A 16873-nucleotide genomic window follows, 5' to 3' on the forward strand; every position below is an offset into this window, starting at 1 on the left:
AACTTGAATCATCTGAGTTTTTAAGGTGGTGTGTGCACATAGTCATTGAGTCGCCACTCTCCAAATCCTCCTCAAAAATTCAAAACTTCTCATAAACTTTTTAGTTTCTGCTCCAAAAACTCTGCAAAAAGATTTCACATGCCATATACCCAGCTTCAATAAGCTCCTAACTTTTGATATCTTGTTCCTGACTTTTTCCTTCACGTCAGCTGTCATCTACCCTTAGGATGGACAACCGACACCCCCGCCATTCAGCTATTTCCGGTGTCGGCGGCAGTCAGAATTGATCGGTTGTGGAGCTGCTCAGCACCATCGACTGGATAGTGGTTGCAGCCAGATACTGCACTTTTGTCACCTATTCAAATCAATAGGGCAGTACACAACCACAGCCACAATTCTGTCGACAAAGCTACTGCTCCATATATGAGCAGTTACTCTAACCGCCGACATCGGGAACAGCTGATTGGCAGAGTTCCAGGCCATCAATGTTAAAATCATCTTTGATGGGTCTGAGTTGGAAAACCACCCACAAAGGGTTGTAATGCAGTTTGTAGAATACAGCAGCCTTGTTTTTCTAATTTTGCAATTTAACCAAAATGCCATAAAAAATTTCATTTTTTAGCTGTAAATGGAGTTGTTCTTTTAGATCTGTCATTGTTTTTCTTTTGCCCCTATTTCTCTCAGTTCTTTAGATATGCCTCTGTCTTCCCTCTATGTAAATCTAATCTTGATATTGCAGTGGGCGTCAGCCTCATCTCTTCTCTATGCGCGTCCATATGGATAAAATCAGTAGATTTATATACAGGGAACCAAAGACGTAACTGAAGAAAAGAAAAATAATGTCAGATTCAGGAGAACAACAGGTAAAAAAAGTATTTATCTCAAGTGACAGGTCATCTTTAAAGGGGACCTGTCAGGCCCAAACTCTGGACAGGAATTGCTGCCTGGATGCATGATTGCAGCCATGTATATTATTCTCTGAACAACCTGGCATTTTAGAGAGAATTTACTTTGATGGCCAGCTCTTCCGAGCGCCCCTGCAGGTGATTGAGTGGTCTCTCCCTTGTGTCTACATATGCAGAGACCTGTCAATCATCTGTAGCGGGGCTCGGTAGAACTAGCCAGGTGCGCCGTTGGACTAGGCTCCGGTTTGGCTATGGTCCCGAATCTTCAAAGTGTATTTTCTGGAATTGTGTATAACCTCAGTAGTGGTGAATTATTCATTTTTTCAGCTAAACATTGAAAGGTTTCTTGTGTTACCAATGTGCAGTTTAATTTGTATCAACAAAAAGGTTAAGTAATGTCCAATTAAATATAAGTATATAGCTCAATATATTAGTGATCAGTTTTCTATATGTGCCAAACTCTTAGTGACTCGGTTGCATAGAAGCCTCCTGAATTCATACTTTTGCTGTGATATTTTAGTATCTCAAAAAGCAGTAGGCATTGGTGGGGTTAAATGAGGCAGGGCTCAGGATCTGGGGATAGGATCCGTGCACAGACAAGGAGGCAGCTGAAAGAATAAAGTACGCTCTGCTGATTTCTCGTGCTGATGGAACTGCATTAAATCCTTCCTCTATATTTTCCAGGATTAATTTGTGGTGTCACATAAATCCGCTCTATGACAGCACATCACTGGGACTGGCTCTGAAGGGGACTCTTGGTGAATATGATCCTGCGGGCTCATTGCCTTGTTCTACTCATTGCGGTGTCTTCTCTCAACTCTGGTGAGTGATCTGTAATTGTTACACTTGTTTCTTGTATTGTACTGTCAATATGGCTTTTATCGGGCAGTCGTGAGCATTTATCGGAAACTTTAATTCAGACACAGACACAATTACAATCTCATTATCTACATGGGTTACGTTGAGAACAAAGCTGGACACAAACGGGTAGAATTGCCCATAATTTGACCAGCCTTCCTTATATTTTTAGGAAGCTTCTCATTAAAGAAACATACATTTATGAGATTTCCCCTATAATGGGAATACTATTACAAAAGGTAAACTCTGAGCTTTTTGGCTTCCTGCTTCTTACATGGCACCCACATATTCAGCTGCAATGTACACAAGTACATCCGTCCCCGGTTTCATAGTCTCCTATGTCTGATGCATCCAAGCACACCCAAAAAAAGATACACACTTCTTTAAATCTTCATTCCAATAACAACCGTTAATCATTCCAGGACCATCGACACTGAGATTGTTACAGATGATTGTCTTTACAGTTACATCGTTAAAAATATATTATTACATCATGGAAGTGTCTCAGGTAATGTGTCAGAGGATAATTGAAATATTGATGTAGAAATTCCCTTGACATACCAGGGTGTAGTTATATTTCTGTATATTGTGTACTGCGTATAAATTCAACTAATGCACAATTACTGGAGGATGGCAGTGCATACGGAGGATGGCTACAGGACACATTCATCAGACTCCAACGCATGACTAATTCCTTCTAAAGGAAAATAACATCTGTGCCATTCAACTAACACAACTTCTATTCTGTCCTATTATATCGGAGAGTTAGAGTACAAAGTGGGAGCCAAATGGATCTCTTTGTCTATCTATAGCAGTGGTCCCCAACCTTTTTTGCACCAGGGACCGGTTTCAAGCAAGACCATTCTTCCATGGCCCGGCAGGGCGGGGATGGAGGTGTGGCAGGGGCGGGGCTTTGGTCATAAGGGGGCGGGGCTATGGACACGGTTGTAGTGTAGCAGTGCATACTTATAATTAAATAACATTTATAATGTGACTCAACTCACCATAGGTTTTGAATAAGTGCTCCATCACCCCCTTCTCCCCATCATTGCCTTCACCCCATCACTGCCATCTCTCCATCATTGCCTTCACCCCATCACTGCCATCTCTCCATCATTGCCTTCACCCCATCATTGCCTTCACCCCATCATTGCCTTCTCCCCATCATTGCCTTCACCCCATCACTCCCTTCTCCCCATCATTGCCTTCACCCCATCACTGCTGTCTCTCCATCATTGCCTTCACCCCATCACTCCCTTCTCCCCATTATTGCCTTCACCCCATCACTGCCATCTCTCCATCATTGCCTTCACCCCATCACTCCCTTCTCCCCATCATTGCCTTCACCCCATCACTCCCCTCTCCCCATCATTGCCTTCACCCCATCACTCCCTTCTCCCCATCATTGCCTTCACCCCATCACTGCCATCTCTCCATCATTGCCTTCACCCCATCACTCCCTTCTCCCCATCATTGCCTTCACCCCATCACTGCCATCTCTCCATCATTGCCTTCACCCCATCACTCCCTTCTCCCCATCATTGCCTTCACCCCATCACTCCCCTCTCCCCATCATTGCCTTCACCCCATCACTGCTGTCTCACCATCATTGCCTTCACCCCATCACTCCCCTCTCCCCATCATTGCCTTCACCCCATCACTCCCTTCTCTCCATCACTGCCTTCACCCCATCACTCCCCTCTCCCCATCACTGCTGTCTCTCCATCACTCCCCTCATGGCCTTCTCCTCATGTCCCCATCTCCTCCAGGGACAGGCTACACAAACACAGACCAACACACACACACAGACAGACAGACATACATACACACATTATACATACATACACACATACACACACAGACAGACATACATACACACACACACATTATACATACACACAGACACCACCTCTCTCCTCTCACCTGCCCGCCGCCCGCGCTACCTCGCTCTGACACAGCAGCGGCCGCGCTCTCCTCTCTGTGTCAGTCAGAGACAGGAAGCGCAGGCGGCGGGCAGGAAGCTGGACGCAGTGGACGGGTCCTTGCAGCTCCGCTCCTGCTATTCCCTCTTGCAGGCAGCGGAGCTGCTTGGTTCGCTCCCTGGCCGCCGCTAGAACTGCTGCGCGCCGCCCCAGCCCCCGCTACGCCACTGACCGCCCCTGGCTCCCCTTGTGTCCGCGGACCGGCAAGGGCACTGCAGCGGCCCGGCGGTTGGGGACCCCTGATCTATAGCATTGCCCTGGGATGCCAAATGTTGCTTTTCAGACCAGTTGTGAACTTTAAACTTTCATCGTTACCTTTGTTAAAATATTGTTATTATTTAGAGTCTTTCAATATTGTACAGAAGCAATATAAGCCACTGAGCTGTTCTCCTATAACGATTGTGTATTTGTGTATCTGGGGTAAGGAGTGAGATGACAGTGACCAATGATGTCCCTGAGCTACATACAGATGCAAGGAAGAGTTTAGCCATCAAGGGGAAATTCCATGATTGAAAACTCAGATGTGAATAGTCAAGGGGATAGAAAGCAGCTCAAGATAGAGGATGTAGTAAGTTTTAGTTATTGTACCCCATAGAGGGACCTCCCCTGAAAGAATTAAAAAACAAACATAATATTAATGTGAATGTAGATTTTCCTACACACAAGGCAAAAACTCAGTTTGGCACCCCCTTCTATAAACCGTATACGTACAGTCACGTGCTAAGTAACTGCTCTTCTTAATTCTCTTAATGTTCAGTGAAATACTACAGATCCTGCTTCATTGAGAAAAGCAGAAAGAGAAGCTAGCTGGCACGTGATCGTCAGTATGAAAACCACATATGAGTGGTCATGTGATAAGGTTATCTGACAAGTTATGGATTGCTACATGTGTACAGGTTTAGAACCAACTATATGAATACATCACCAGAACCACCAACAGTACAGAAGTACATCACCAGAACCACCATCAATACAGGAAAACATCTGCAAAACAACCATCAGTGCAGAAATATATGACCAGAACACAGAACAACCAACAGTACAGGAGTACATTAACAGATCCACCATCTTACAGAAGTACAGCATCACAACCACCATCAGTACAAAAATACAGCCTCACAACCACCATTAGTACACAAATGCAAAACTAGAACCACCATCAGTACATAAAAATATTGTCAAAACCACCATCAGTACAAGAATAAATCACCAGAACCATTGTCAGTACATGAATATAGCACCAACCTTAGTACAGCAATCTATTGCAGTGTCAGGTCAGCTCCTTATGCTGACCTCCTTATGCAATTTGTATTACATGAACCTACAATTCCAATCATGTCCTTAACAATGATAATGATAATGTGATACTGGGAGTTGTTGACAGTAAGGGTTGCAACCAGGAATTTCAGGGCCTCATACTGACAAAATTTTCGGACCCCCTTGAGACTTCGCCCAGGCTCCACCCCAGCTCCGCCTCCTCCCCTCAAACCTTCTACAGCCTCACTCCCCACTCTTGGAAAAACTATCTTTCTGCACCATGTCCTCACCAATGGCACTTTAACAATTCCCATTGAACACCATATCATATACATAGCCAGCAGCTTTTGTTTTGGCTGAAAGATTTTTTTAAGCCTCCACCATGACAAGGAGACTCTTATGGCCGGCCCCTACTCTACTCTAACCTATTAAACATTTGTTAAAATATCTAATACTCTTTTTAGATTTATTTTTATTAATTTTTATTTTTTTAAATATCCAGTAATATCCCATACAAGTGACAAATACCGTAACACCATGGCAAGACCACATATTACCACCATGTAGTAACTGAATAATACCACATACAAGGGACAAATACCGCCACACCATTTATTTATTATGCTATCATATTCTGAAGCGCTTTACATACATTGTCATCGCTGTCCCCAATGGGGCTCATGATCTAAATTCCCTATCTATATGTCTTTGGAACGTGGGAGGAAAACTGAGTACCTGGAGGAAACCCACGTGCACGCGGAAAGAACATACAAATTCCTTGCTGTGCTAACCATTCAGCCCTGTTCTGCCCGTGACCAGATCACATATTACCACCAATAATACCACATACAAGGAACAAATACCGCCACTCCATGAGCAGACAACTTACTACTACCACATAGTGATAGAATAATACCACATACAAGGGAGATATACTGTCACACCATGACCGGACCACATATTACCACCAGATAATGACTGAATAATATCACATACAAGAAACAAATAGCGCCACACCATGACCAAGCCACATATTACCTGTCATGATCCAGTACAGAGTTTGTTTTCTGCTGTCTTCTCTTTGGACTGGTCTTGTGGGGGTTAATCCCCTCTGCCTCGTTCTGGAGCTGGTGGGGCTATTTCAGTCCTCTTCAGCCTTCGGGCAAGTGTCAGCTATAGTTCATGCTTCCTGGCCAGAACCTCTGACCCTATACTGGTGATCCTTCTGCCTTTAACTTCCCGACTTATGTATGACTTGGCCTGATCTCTGGACTCTGCCTCTTGTTTTCTGTTTCTGATACCTCGCTCTCTGACCAGTTTTGACTCTAGCTTGTACCCTAACAACGACTTATGTCTTACGTTTCTGAGACCACGTGCCTGGTAGGTCCTGATTTATCGCTTGCTGTCTCCATTGGTACTTCTGCTCCTGGCAGTTGCTGACTTCGGCTAGTCTGACTACTCTTTCATTACCTGTGACACCTGTGCTGTTAATCTGTGTTTGTATGTTGTGTGTGTGTGTGCAACCTCTTTCCCTCACATCACCCCCTGATGGAGGTTGCGCTGTACTACACTGCGGCAGCACGTTACATTACCACCACATAGTGACCAAATACTAGAATACTAATAATGAAAAAATACAATACTAATATTACAATAACTGCTACTATACACAGGAGCTCTGTATATAGTGTCAGTGTACAGGTAATACAGGGTTCACCAGTGAATTTTTACACAGGAGCTCTGTATGTAGCATAAGTGTACAGGTAGTACAGTGATCATCAGTGACATTACATACAGGAGCACTGCATATACTTTAGAGTGTACATGTTATACAGTGATCACCGGTGAGATTATACACAGGAACTTTGTATATAGTATATAGTGTATAGTGTAAGTGTACAGGTAACACATTGACTCACCAGTGATGTATCTAGTAGAAGTTCTTCATCTTCGCTTTTCTTCTTCATCCAGCACAGAACGCCATCACTTCTTCCAGCCAAGACTCGTCTCTGCAGAAAATAACACAGTTATGTAGAGCATCGTTTCTAAAGCACATTCCCCAATTATTCCCAACTTCTACTCTACATCAGAAGAAGAAAAAAGACGATATAGTACCACCCTGCACAGTAACAGGACTCTCTCACATTGGAAACATCACAGCATTAATAATATCCCTTAATTAGCCCCTACAGCGAAAATACCCCCATCCTGACCCCCTTGTGTCTCATTCCTGGCTCCTTGTGTCTCATTCCTGACCCCAGTCATATGTTCTCCCATCCTGGTCCCATGTGTCTTCATTGTGCCCCATATGTTCTCCAATCCAGCTACCCATATGTTTTCTAATCCTGCTACCCATATGTTCACCTATCCTGCCCCATCTGATGTCTCTATCCTGCCAAGTTGACTTTAGGGGTTTCTCTGACATGTGGGTTGGCTACTCTCACAGCGCAGGCTTGCATGGACTCTGGGGCTGAGGGCAATTTCATGTCCACTAACATTCTATACCATTAATAGTGCTACCTAAGCCCATGTCTTTTCGGGTAGCTAATGGGACCCTTTTGCCAGCCCAAATTTCCCATCTGACTGTACCCCTTATCTCCTTTCTAGCCATCTCTGAGGGTATGGATGAGGTACTTTTGGGGTTACCTTGGCTGCGCCTCCATTCTCCCCAGATTGATTGGGCAACGGGGAGTATACAAAAATGGGGCAGTTTTTGTGAGAGTCTGTGTTTGAAGGCCCAGATACCCCCGAGCAAGTTCTATGTACCATCTGGAGCTTTAGCCAGTCAGCAAAAATGCATCCATGCCTCCTAGGGTATGGCAGCTTACTGAACATGTCCATGAGGAGCCTTCTCATTGGCGCTCGGACGTCAGGTGCTCAGGTCCTGAGGCAAGTCCGGATTGGTCTGCTAGCAAGGTCCCGGAACATATAAAAAGTTCTCAGATGGCCATGCGCTAGTATCGTTTTCACACTCTTATTGTGTCATGTGTGATTTGGGCTTTGGCTCTGCCTTAATGGCCTGTGTCTGTGAGTGGATGCATTAGTTGTTCCTGGTGAGGCAAGTTATCCTCTACACAGGGCACAGTCTGGCCACGCGCCGTGGCATGCATCAGTTAGTACTCAGGGCACAGTCAGGCCACATGCTGGTGCACGCTTCTCTTAGTTCACAGGGCACATCCGGGTCATACACTGTGGTACGCACCTGTTAGCACGTGCTGTACTTAGAGCACAGTTTTTCCACGTGCTTAGACACGTTCCTTCATACCGCTCTGTGGAGTAACAGGGCAGGTTCTTAATGTTCAGTGCACACCGTGACGTTTAATGCAGTGTGCTTAGCCTTAGGTGTTCTGTAGCATTATGCCACTCTGTGGAGCAACAGAGAGCAGTACCTTTGCGTTCCACTCACACTGTGTGCAGTTAACCCAGTGTGCTCTTTGTGAACGCTTGCAGTGCAGCTCCGCCATTGTTCACATTAGCTGCAGTTTTACAGCTCTGCACGGTGGACCCCGGGTTGCGAATGCACTTCATTATAATATTTTATTTAGTGTGTTCTGCTAACTCTAACAATAGGAGCCAGCCAAACGATCGTCTGACCCATTGTTTGACTGACAGCTATCTTGGAGGGGCAAATAGTAGGCACAGAGGTTCTCAATCAAGTTTTGCCAGAGCATCTGCCCAGATTTGCCTGACACTAGAAACAGCCATAATATGCTTCCATTGTACTCTTTAAAATGACTGAGAAATCACTGAGTATGTATGGAGTAGCATTAATGGTTAATCGTTGTTTATTAGCCTCTTGATGGACTATTGGACAACATCACTTTGGTAGTATCTCTATGAAGGATGTACATTCAAAACAAATAGACAATTTACTTCCTATAACAAAAAAAAACACATGGTAGAGATTTGATAGAGTTTTAGCAATTAGCAACCAATTGTTAAATGCTTGTCCTGGAGCAATTTGTGCATTACTGCTTTAAGGATCCTTTTTTCAGTTTGCGTGGTATGTTTTATTGGCAGGGCTCAATTAGTAGACAATTTTATTATCACATTTTTTTTGAGGACTTATACATAATATAACATATCCTTCAACAACAGTTCTGAGATATTTCCTTGCACTTGAGTATGAATCACAATTAAATACTTGTGTTCTCTGGACGATAATGTGGTTGCTGCACTGTTTAGCATGCTCCAGTAATTCAATTACATTTTAGAGCAGAAAGACTTAGTATGACAGCACTCGATGTTTATTCAGTTTTCATCTGTTGCTAAATACCATGAATAAATAATGCCACATAAGCTACTTTCAGCAATGTTCAAGTGTCTTACCCCTACAGAAGGGAAGCAATTTGCTGTCTGCGGATTTTGCTAGAGGTATTACATGAACAGTAGACATGCACAAAATCAAAAATAAATAGGTCAAGAGTTCTAAAAATGGATATTTACAGCCAATTTTTTTACAGATCTTTAATACTTTTTTATGTTGTTGAGAAACCAAGTCTTACCTTGTGTATCCTTTGGGATACAATTAAGTAAGTGTAAAATATGAAAGTACAAGTGACAATCTATATTATTAGGGGAGTGCATTATGTGCAAATTTCTTAATACAATCTCATTAATCTAATTAAATGGCTTTCAAATAGCAACATTTTTAAAGCTCTGCTGTAATTTGTTAGCCATAATAATACTCAGCTCTGCAGTGAGATCAAGAGATCAGACTTTCCGTCATTACATGTCTCACTCTGGTAACTCCTCCTCATTTAAAAAAAAAGGTCTGGAGGCAGATTGGTGACATCTATGTCCTTCCCAGATATCTTAACAGCTCATTTACATGTTAAGAAAAATGTGGATTTTTCTGAAATAAGACATTGGATTACAGCTTCATATGACCTGCATTACCAGATAGACGGTTTAGGAGGATTTATTCCTAATGACAGATTTATCCTAATGACAGACAGCCTTTAAACAGTTTTCTTAAAATTTCAATACCAGTCAATATTTTTCCTGAAACCAGCTACACTACCAGACAAAACCCACAGACAAATATGGCACTATTTCTGGGAGCAAAATTTGACTTTTTTTCTTTAAATGTAATTCATTTAAGTACAATACTTGTTCTATTAAACAAAACAATAACTGCATTAATTACTGCCCGTGTCTGGATGATAAGACCACTGCACAAGACGACAAGTTTTTATTGCAATTTCCAGGTTGGAAACCTAGCAAGTAACCTTTTACAGGAATGTATGGAAATATAAAATCAGCTGGATGTTATCTGCTGAATAGTGTTGAGCATTCTGATACTGCAAATATCGGGTATCGGCCGATATTCGCTGTATCGGAGTTCCGATACCGAGTTCCGATATTTTTACAATATCGAATACCGGAATCGGAAGTTCCCATAATGCAATGAGCCAGTTGTGTTAGCCTTGTTAACTAATGGCATGGCTGTGATTGGCTGCTGAAATGATGTCATCATGATGCGCGGTCTGTGCGGGCCTGCCGGGGGTCTGTGCGGGCCTGCCGGGGGTCTGTACGGGCCTGCCGGTGGTCTGTGCGGGCTGCCGGGGGTCTGTACAACTCCCATCGGGCTATGCCTGCTACAATGACAGTGATTGACACATTAGCCAATGATGGGACAGTAGTAGTCCCATCATCCGGCTAATGTGTTGAATGTTAAAAAAAAAAAAAACACAGACCCCCGGCAGCCCGCACAGACCCCCGGCAGGCCCGTACAGACCTGCGGCAGGCCCACACAGACCCCTGGCAGCCCGCACAGACCCCCGGCAGGCCCGCACAGACCCCCGGCAGCCCGCACAGACACCCGGCAGGCCCGCACAGACCCCCGAGATGCCCGTACAGACCCCGCCCACACACACAGTCTCTGCCCACGCACCGCCCACACTCTTCCCCCCTCCCGAACTGGATGTGCAAGGAAAGAAAGGGTTTATTTTCATTCCGATATATGTGCCCCATTGACTTGCATGGGTTTCCGGTATCGGAATCGGCGATACCCGATATTTTTGGGGTATCGGTCCGATCCAATCCGATCCGATATTTCCCGATATCGGAAGGTATCGCTCAACACTACTGCTGAATAAATGGCATGTGCACATACAAGTAATTCTCACTAAATTAGAATATCATCAAGCACAGTGATACTCCAAAAAGCTTGTCGACAGAGGGAAGCATGAAGTGCTTTAAAATTCCCTGGTAGGCGGCTGTGCTGACTATGGTCTTGATAAAACACAGTGGACCTACTATACCAGCAGATGATATGGCTCCCCAAACCATAACTGATTGTGGAAACTTCACATTAGACCTCAAGCAGCTTGGATTATGTGCCTCTCCACATTTCCTCCAGACTCAGGGACCTTAATTTCCAAATGAAATGCAAAATTTACTTTCATCTGAAAACACTTTGGACCACTGAGCATCAACACAGTTCTTTTTCTCCTTTTCCCAGGAAGACGCTTCTGGTGTTGTCTATTGTTCATGAGTGGCTTGACAAAATGAATGCGACACTTGTAGCCCATGTCCTGGATACGTCTCTGTGTGGTGGCTCTTGAAGCAATGACTCCAGCAGCAGTCCACTCCTTGTGAATCTCCCCCAAATTTTTGAATGGCCTTTTCTTAACAATCTTTTCAAGGCTGCAATTATCCCGGTTGCTTGAGCACCTATTTCTACCACACTTTTTCCTTCCACTCAACTTTCCATTAATATGTTTGGATACAGCACACTGTGAACAGCCAGCTTCATTAGCCATGACCTTTTATGGCTTACCCTCCTTGTGGCGTGTCAATGACTGCCTTCTGGACATTTGTCAAGTCTTCCCCATGATTGTGTAGCCTATTGAAACAGACTACGGGACCTTTTTAAACACTTAGGAAGCCTTTGCAGATATTTTTGTTAATTATTCTACTTTACTGAGATAATGACTTTTGGGTTTTCATTGGCTGTAAGCCATAATCATCAACATTAACAGAAATAAACACTTGAAATAGATCACTCTGTTTGTAATGACTCTGTATAATATGAGTTTCACTTTTGTATTGAAGAACTGAAATAAATTAACTTTTTGATGGCATTCTAATTTAGTGAGAAGCACTTGTATGGTTACACAGATTCCAGCCATTATCTTCCTGTGCATTTTACCCATGTCCACTCAATTGAGCGTTATCTAAGGATCTGTGCATACAAAGCTTTTTGATGAGCATTTTGGAATGTATCCACTCAAAAAGAATGGCTGAAATATCTCTTAAAAAATGCCTGAAAGACTTTTTCTATTAATTTATGTTGTAAAACTACTTTCCTGTTCATATGTTCAGTGTTTAGAGGATTTTGTTGGATTTCAGGTTTTGAAAAATGCTTGAAAAAAAAAAGTCACTGTACACGTCACTTTATTAATGCGGCTCAGAATGGAATCCACCGCAAAGAATCTGATCACAAATCAAAACATTGCAACAAGGTTTTAGTAATAGTCTTCAAAAACACTTAAAAAATACTTTAGGAAAAATGCTTCCATAGTGCTTAAAAAAACCAATAAAAGCTTCAGGCAAAAAAAAAGAATCCAGTGTGAACATACCGCAAAAAAAAACTTGGTTTTGACCACTTCAAAAAAGTTTTATGAATAAAAAAAAAGAAAAACAGAGCATGTTTTCATGCCGAAACCACTTCAAAAAATGTCTTTTTTTGTGGGAGTTTTTAAAGGAGTTTTTCTTTTCCTGAACTGCTTTCTGAACTCCAGAAAGCAGAAACTACAAAGTTATGTTTTCTGGACAAGATTTTAGAGAAGTTTATCATTTCTTGAGGTGTTTGCTAAAGTGGTTTTGAAGAGTTTTGGAAGGGTTCTTTTCCTACAGAATTATTTTCATCCTTTTGATTTGACAGTACTTACTGTGTAGATGTTTCCTTAAGGATCTGCTTGAAAGAAATTACGTCTGAGGAATTGTTGTTTTTTTTTACTTTTTTCCTGAAGGGGTTGCGAAAAACACCTCATGGGGAAAAAAAAGAAAGTGAAGTGCATGTCACTTCTTTGTAATGGATCATGATGAAAACCACTCCAACTGGACATTGTCCAATAACTGACTATAAGCACACAGAGATTTACAAGATGTTTTTGAAGCATAAACTCCAATTTTTTTCTGCTCCAAAAAAACTGAGTGTTTCCATCTTTAAAAAAAAATATACATGTACTGTCTTGTAAACGCTTGGCATCTTCTGAAAGCCTCAGAGTTTAAAAAACTTCAAAAAGCCTGAACATATAAGATATTATGAACAGCAACACATTTTGCACAGAAATTAATATGTTCATTCTTTAGAGTGGTTTTTTTTTTAGCAAATACTTACTGTACAAGTCGAAGGGAAGGATACACTAAAATGTTAGCCTTACCTTCATTGCATATTAGAGCTCACAAAACCTCTGGAAAAAGTCCCCCCAAAAATGCTAGCTTAAAAAAAAGAACATGATGAAAAAAATGCTTCTGAAACCCCCCCAAAATATGTTAAAATTTGCTTCAGTATAACCAAATGCGAATTTTAAATGGCAGAAAAAGACGGTTTGAATACAGCCTTATATTACTTTCAACAAGCCGTTGAGTTAGTGATTCTGAGGCATTTTAGATGCCATTGGTTTTCAAAATTATCTAATATGTAGTCAATATAGAATATTTTATTCAGACTCTTTAATTAAACCTGAAGGTCTACACTTCAATTTCATCTCAGTTGTTTCATTTTAAATAGTATCGCACAGTCTAAATCATAAAGGTAAGGTCACTGTCCAAATATTTCTGGACCTAACTGTAAGAGTAAGCAACTAAATGTACACACAGGGGAAAACATATGCTTGTTTACAAGAAACACATACCATGCATGTTTCGCAATTACTTCATTAGGGAATGATTTAGACATTGTTGCATATTGCAAATAAATGCATGTGAACTCTTGAGCGTGAGAAAATCAACTGGTATTTTCCCACGCTTAAGAGTTCATTGCAGTTCAGGCAGTAGGGGAGCGCAGACTGAGTGACATCACCGCTAGTCACTGAGTCTGCGCTGGCAGCATTTCATTAATTCACCAGTAGCTTGCAGCCGGGACAGTCGCATCTTAGCAACTGTCCTGGTTACAAACGGTATATTCCTCGGATATGGATTACGGCGTGGGACAGAACGACGGACAGGTATGGTGTATTGTTGGTTTATTATTTTATGTTTATTACAGAAGAATGAGGGCTTCAGGGAATTAGCAGAGGTTGTAAAGGAGTCTATGTGTTTATTAAAATAAAGGATTTTTTAATGGGTGTCTGTGTTTTATTTACTATTTGACCATTTGGGGTTAGTAATGGGGGCGTCTAATTGATGCATCTTCATTACTAACCTCGCGGCTTGATGTCACAAAGGTGACATCAATATCCCTTCCCTTAGCCCATATGCCACAGCTACAGGGCAGTGGGTAGAGCAAGGCTATGTGCCAGAATTGGCGCATCTTACAGATGCGCCTTTTCTGGGATGGCTGAAAGCTGGTGTTTGTAGCCAGGGGGGCCACTATCCATGACCCCTTCCTTGGTTATAAATATCAGCTCTCAGCTGTCTGCATAGCTATTGCTGGCTACAAATTTCAGGGGGACCCCACGCCATTTTTTTCCAATTAATTAAATACATGTCCAGAATTTGCGCACACACTATACTAATTGTATTTGTCACTGACATGTGTGTGTGTATATATATATATATCTACAGCTCTGGCAAAAATTAAGAGACCACCAGATCAAAACGCTGTCATGGGCAGTCCAATCTCCAGACCTGAACCCCATTGAAAAACTTCTGGAATGTAATCAATAGGATGTTGGATAGTCACACAAGCCATCAAACAAAGAAGAATTTAAATTTTTGCAACAGGAGCAGTGTGAAAGACTGGTGGAAAGCATGCCAAGGTGCATGAAAGTTGTGATTAAAAATCATGGTTATTCCACAAAATATTGATTTCTGAACTCTTCCTGGGTTAAAATATTGTTGTTTCTAAATGGTTATGAACTTGTTTTCTTTGCATTATTTGAGGTCTAAAAGCACTGCATTTTTTTTCTAATTTTGACCATTTCTCATTTACCGAAAAAAAAATACAAAATGTATTGCTTGGAAATTTGGAGACATGTTGGCAGTAGTTTATAGACTAAAAGAACAATTTACATTTTTCTCAAAAATATACCTATAAAGAGAAAAATCAGACAAACTGACAATTTGAAATTGGTGTTACGGGCTTGCGGAACGCACCAAATAATAAAGATGGAATAAGTTGCGTTCGCAGCCCGGGGTCCACCGTGCAGAGATGACAAACTGCTGCTCGGTAATGGCGGACGCTAAATGGAGTAGTACTAACTAACACCAGTGGGTAACCACTAGCCCAGTGTGAAAGGAAGCGGACTCTGTTACCTCACAGAGCTGCACTACCACTCAACGTAAATGCCGGAGCCTGTTAACCTCACAGGACTCGGCAAGGTGAACACTAGCTCTGAGACACATGACTCTGCCCCAAGGACACAGGGTTAGAGTCCCTCTAGTCCCACTAGCGTTCGACACCGCAACTGCGATGCCAGAACTAATAATTTAATTGCACCACGTACGCACTGCACTGGTTCAGCGGATGCCACTAACCACCCTGAGCAGGGAGGTAAGCGCTTGACTTGCGCACGGCGCTGCTGCGAGGAACGCTTGCTGCTCTTGTGGTACAGTTGTGCCTTGTGCTGAATGGCACTATCTGGCACTAACGCTCGTGTGGAGAGCAGCATGCTCTGTGGCACATAGCTTATGCCACTACTGGCGCTAACTCTGTCACCCTAAACCCTAACTCATTCTCAACGGAGGGTAGGGGTTTCATAATGAGTCAGTCACCAGTCTCATACATCCGTCATCACACACACTACTTGCCATCAGTCTATACTAGCCATGCGACTTTTATAGCGGCGTCCTTCCAGGACCTTCCCAGTGGACCAATCAGAGCAGAAACGGGACCTGCACATGTGACCTCCGACCTCCAATGAGAGGTCGTCCCACAGGCATGCTCAGTAAGCAAAAATACAGGACTTTGTCCCTGGAGCGCCTGCTTGCTGCTGACTCAAACATGTTACAGCAGAGCCTGAAGGAGCAACCAGATGCCTAGCATTAGCCTAGGCAAGACGCCTGGACCAACATCTCTGCTGAGCAGGAATCTCTGCGGCCACAGAGGAATGGGAGACCGCAGAGGATGTGGCTTGAGATTCCCCCTTAGTCCCGCTAAGTAACGGATGCGTTAAATGCATGGCCATAACGCAATTGGAACCCAGGCTAAAACATAGATATAGATCACACACAGGTTCCAGTGCACTCACGTACCTGATCCAACTGGACTCTTTCCGCACCATGTTGTATTTGGGTGGCTTGTACGCATCGTCCTTAATAGATAACGGCAGCATCCTGACAGCAGGACCCGACACTCCCGGCACCTCAGCTCACACTGGCAGTAACGTCCCAGCTTCTCCCGTATGCGCAGGGGATATTCTCCGTTATCTGCCCCCCCCTCGGCCGTGCGAGCTCCAAGAGCAGCTTCCTTCTTCCGGGGGAGTTGACACACAGGCATTCGGCAACCAATCACATGAATGAGTAGAGTGCAGACTTCCTGGTGGGAGCATCACAGAGAGCAGCACTGATGGAGCATTACTGGCGATCGGGGCGCCAGGCACAAAGCTGGCGAAGCTGTTACAGGACATGCTGATGGCACAGCGTAAGAGCTGCGCTTACATTGCGGCTATGAACTGTGCCTGCACAAGTGACATATATGTCACCGCTATTCCCGTGCATGAATAGTAATGACGTGGCTGTTACTGCACCTGCGTGGGA

General features: G+C 43.1%; 1 protein-coding gene across 3 annotated transcripts in view; it reads left to right on the plus strand.

The window, feature by feature from the left end:
* Positions 1 to 1505: 1505 nt before the first annotated feature.
* CHRNB3 (cholinergic receptor nicotinic beta 3 subunit) overlaps positions 1506 to 16873 on the plus strand; it is an 85230-nt gene continuing 69862 nt past the window's right edge. For all 3 annotated transcript variants that reach the window (XM_073542278.1, XM_073542290.1, XM_073542300.1), the window contains exon 1: positions 1506 to 1727. In XM_073542278.1, coding sequence (XP_073398379.1) covers positions 1670 to 1727 — 58 coding nt within the window. In that variant the 5' untranslated portion in view covers positions 1506 to 1669. The remainder of the gene's footprint in view (positions 1728 to 16873) is intronic.

This window comes from Dendrobates tinctorius, unplaced genomic scaffold (assembly GCF_039654945.1).
Source record: "Dendrobates tinctorius isolate UK_male_01 unplaced genomic scaffold, ASM3965494v1 ptg000011l, whole genome shotgun sequence".
In the NCBI taxonomy this organism is placed as follows: Eukaryota; Metazoa; Chordata; class Amphibia; order Anura; family Dendrobatidae; genus Dendrobates; species Dendrobates tinctorius.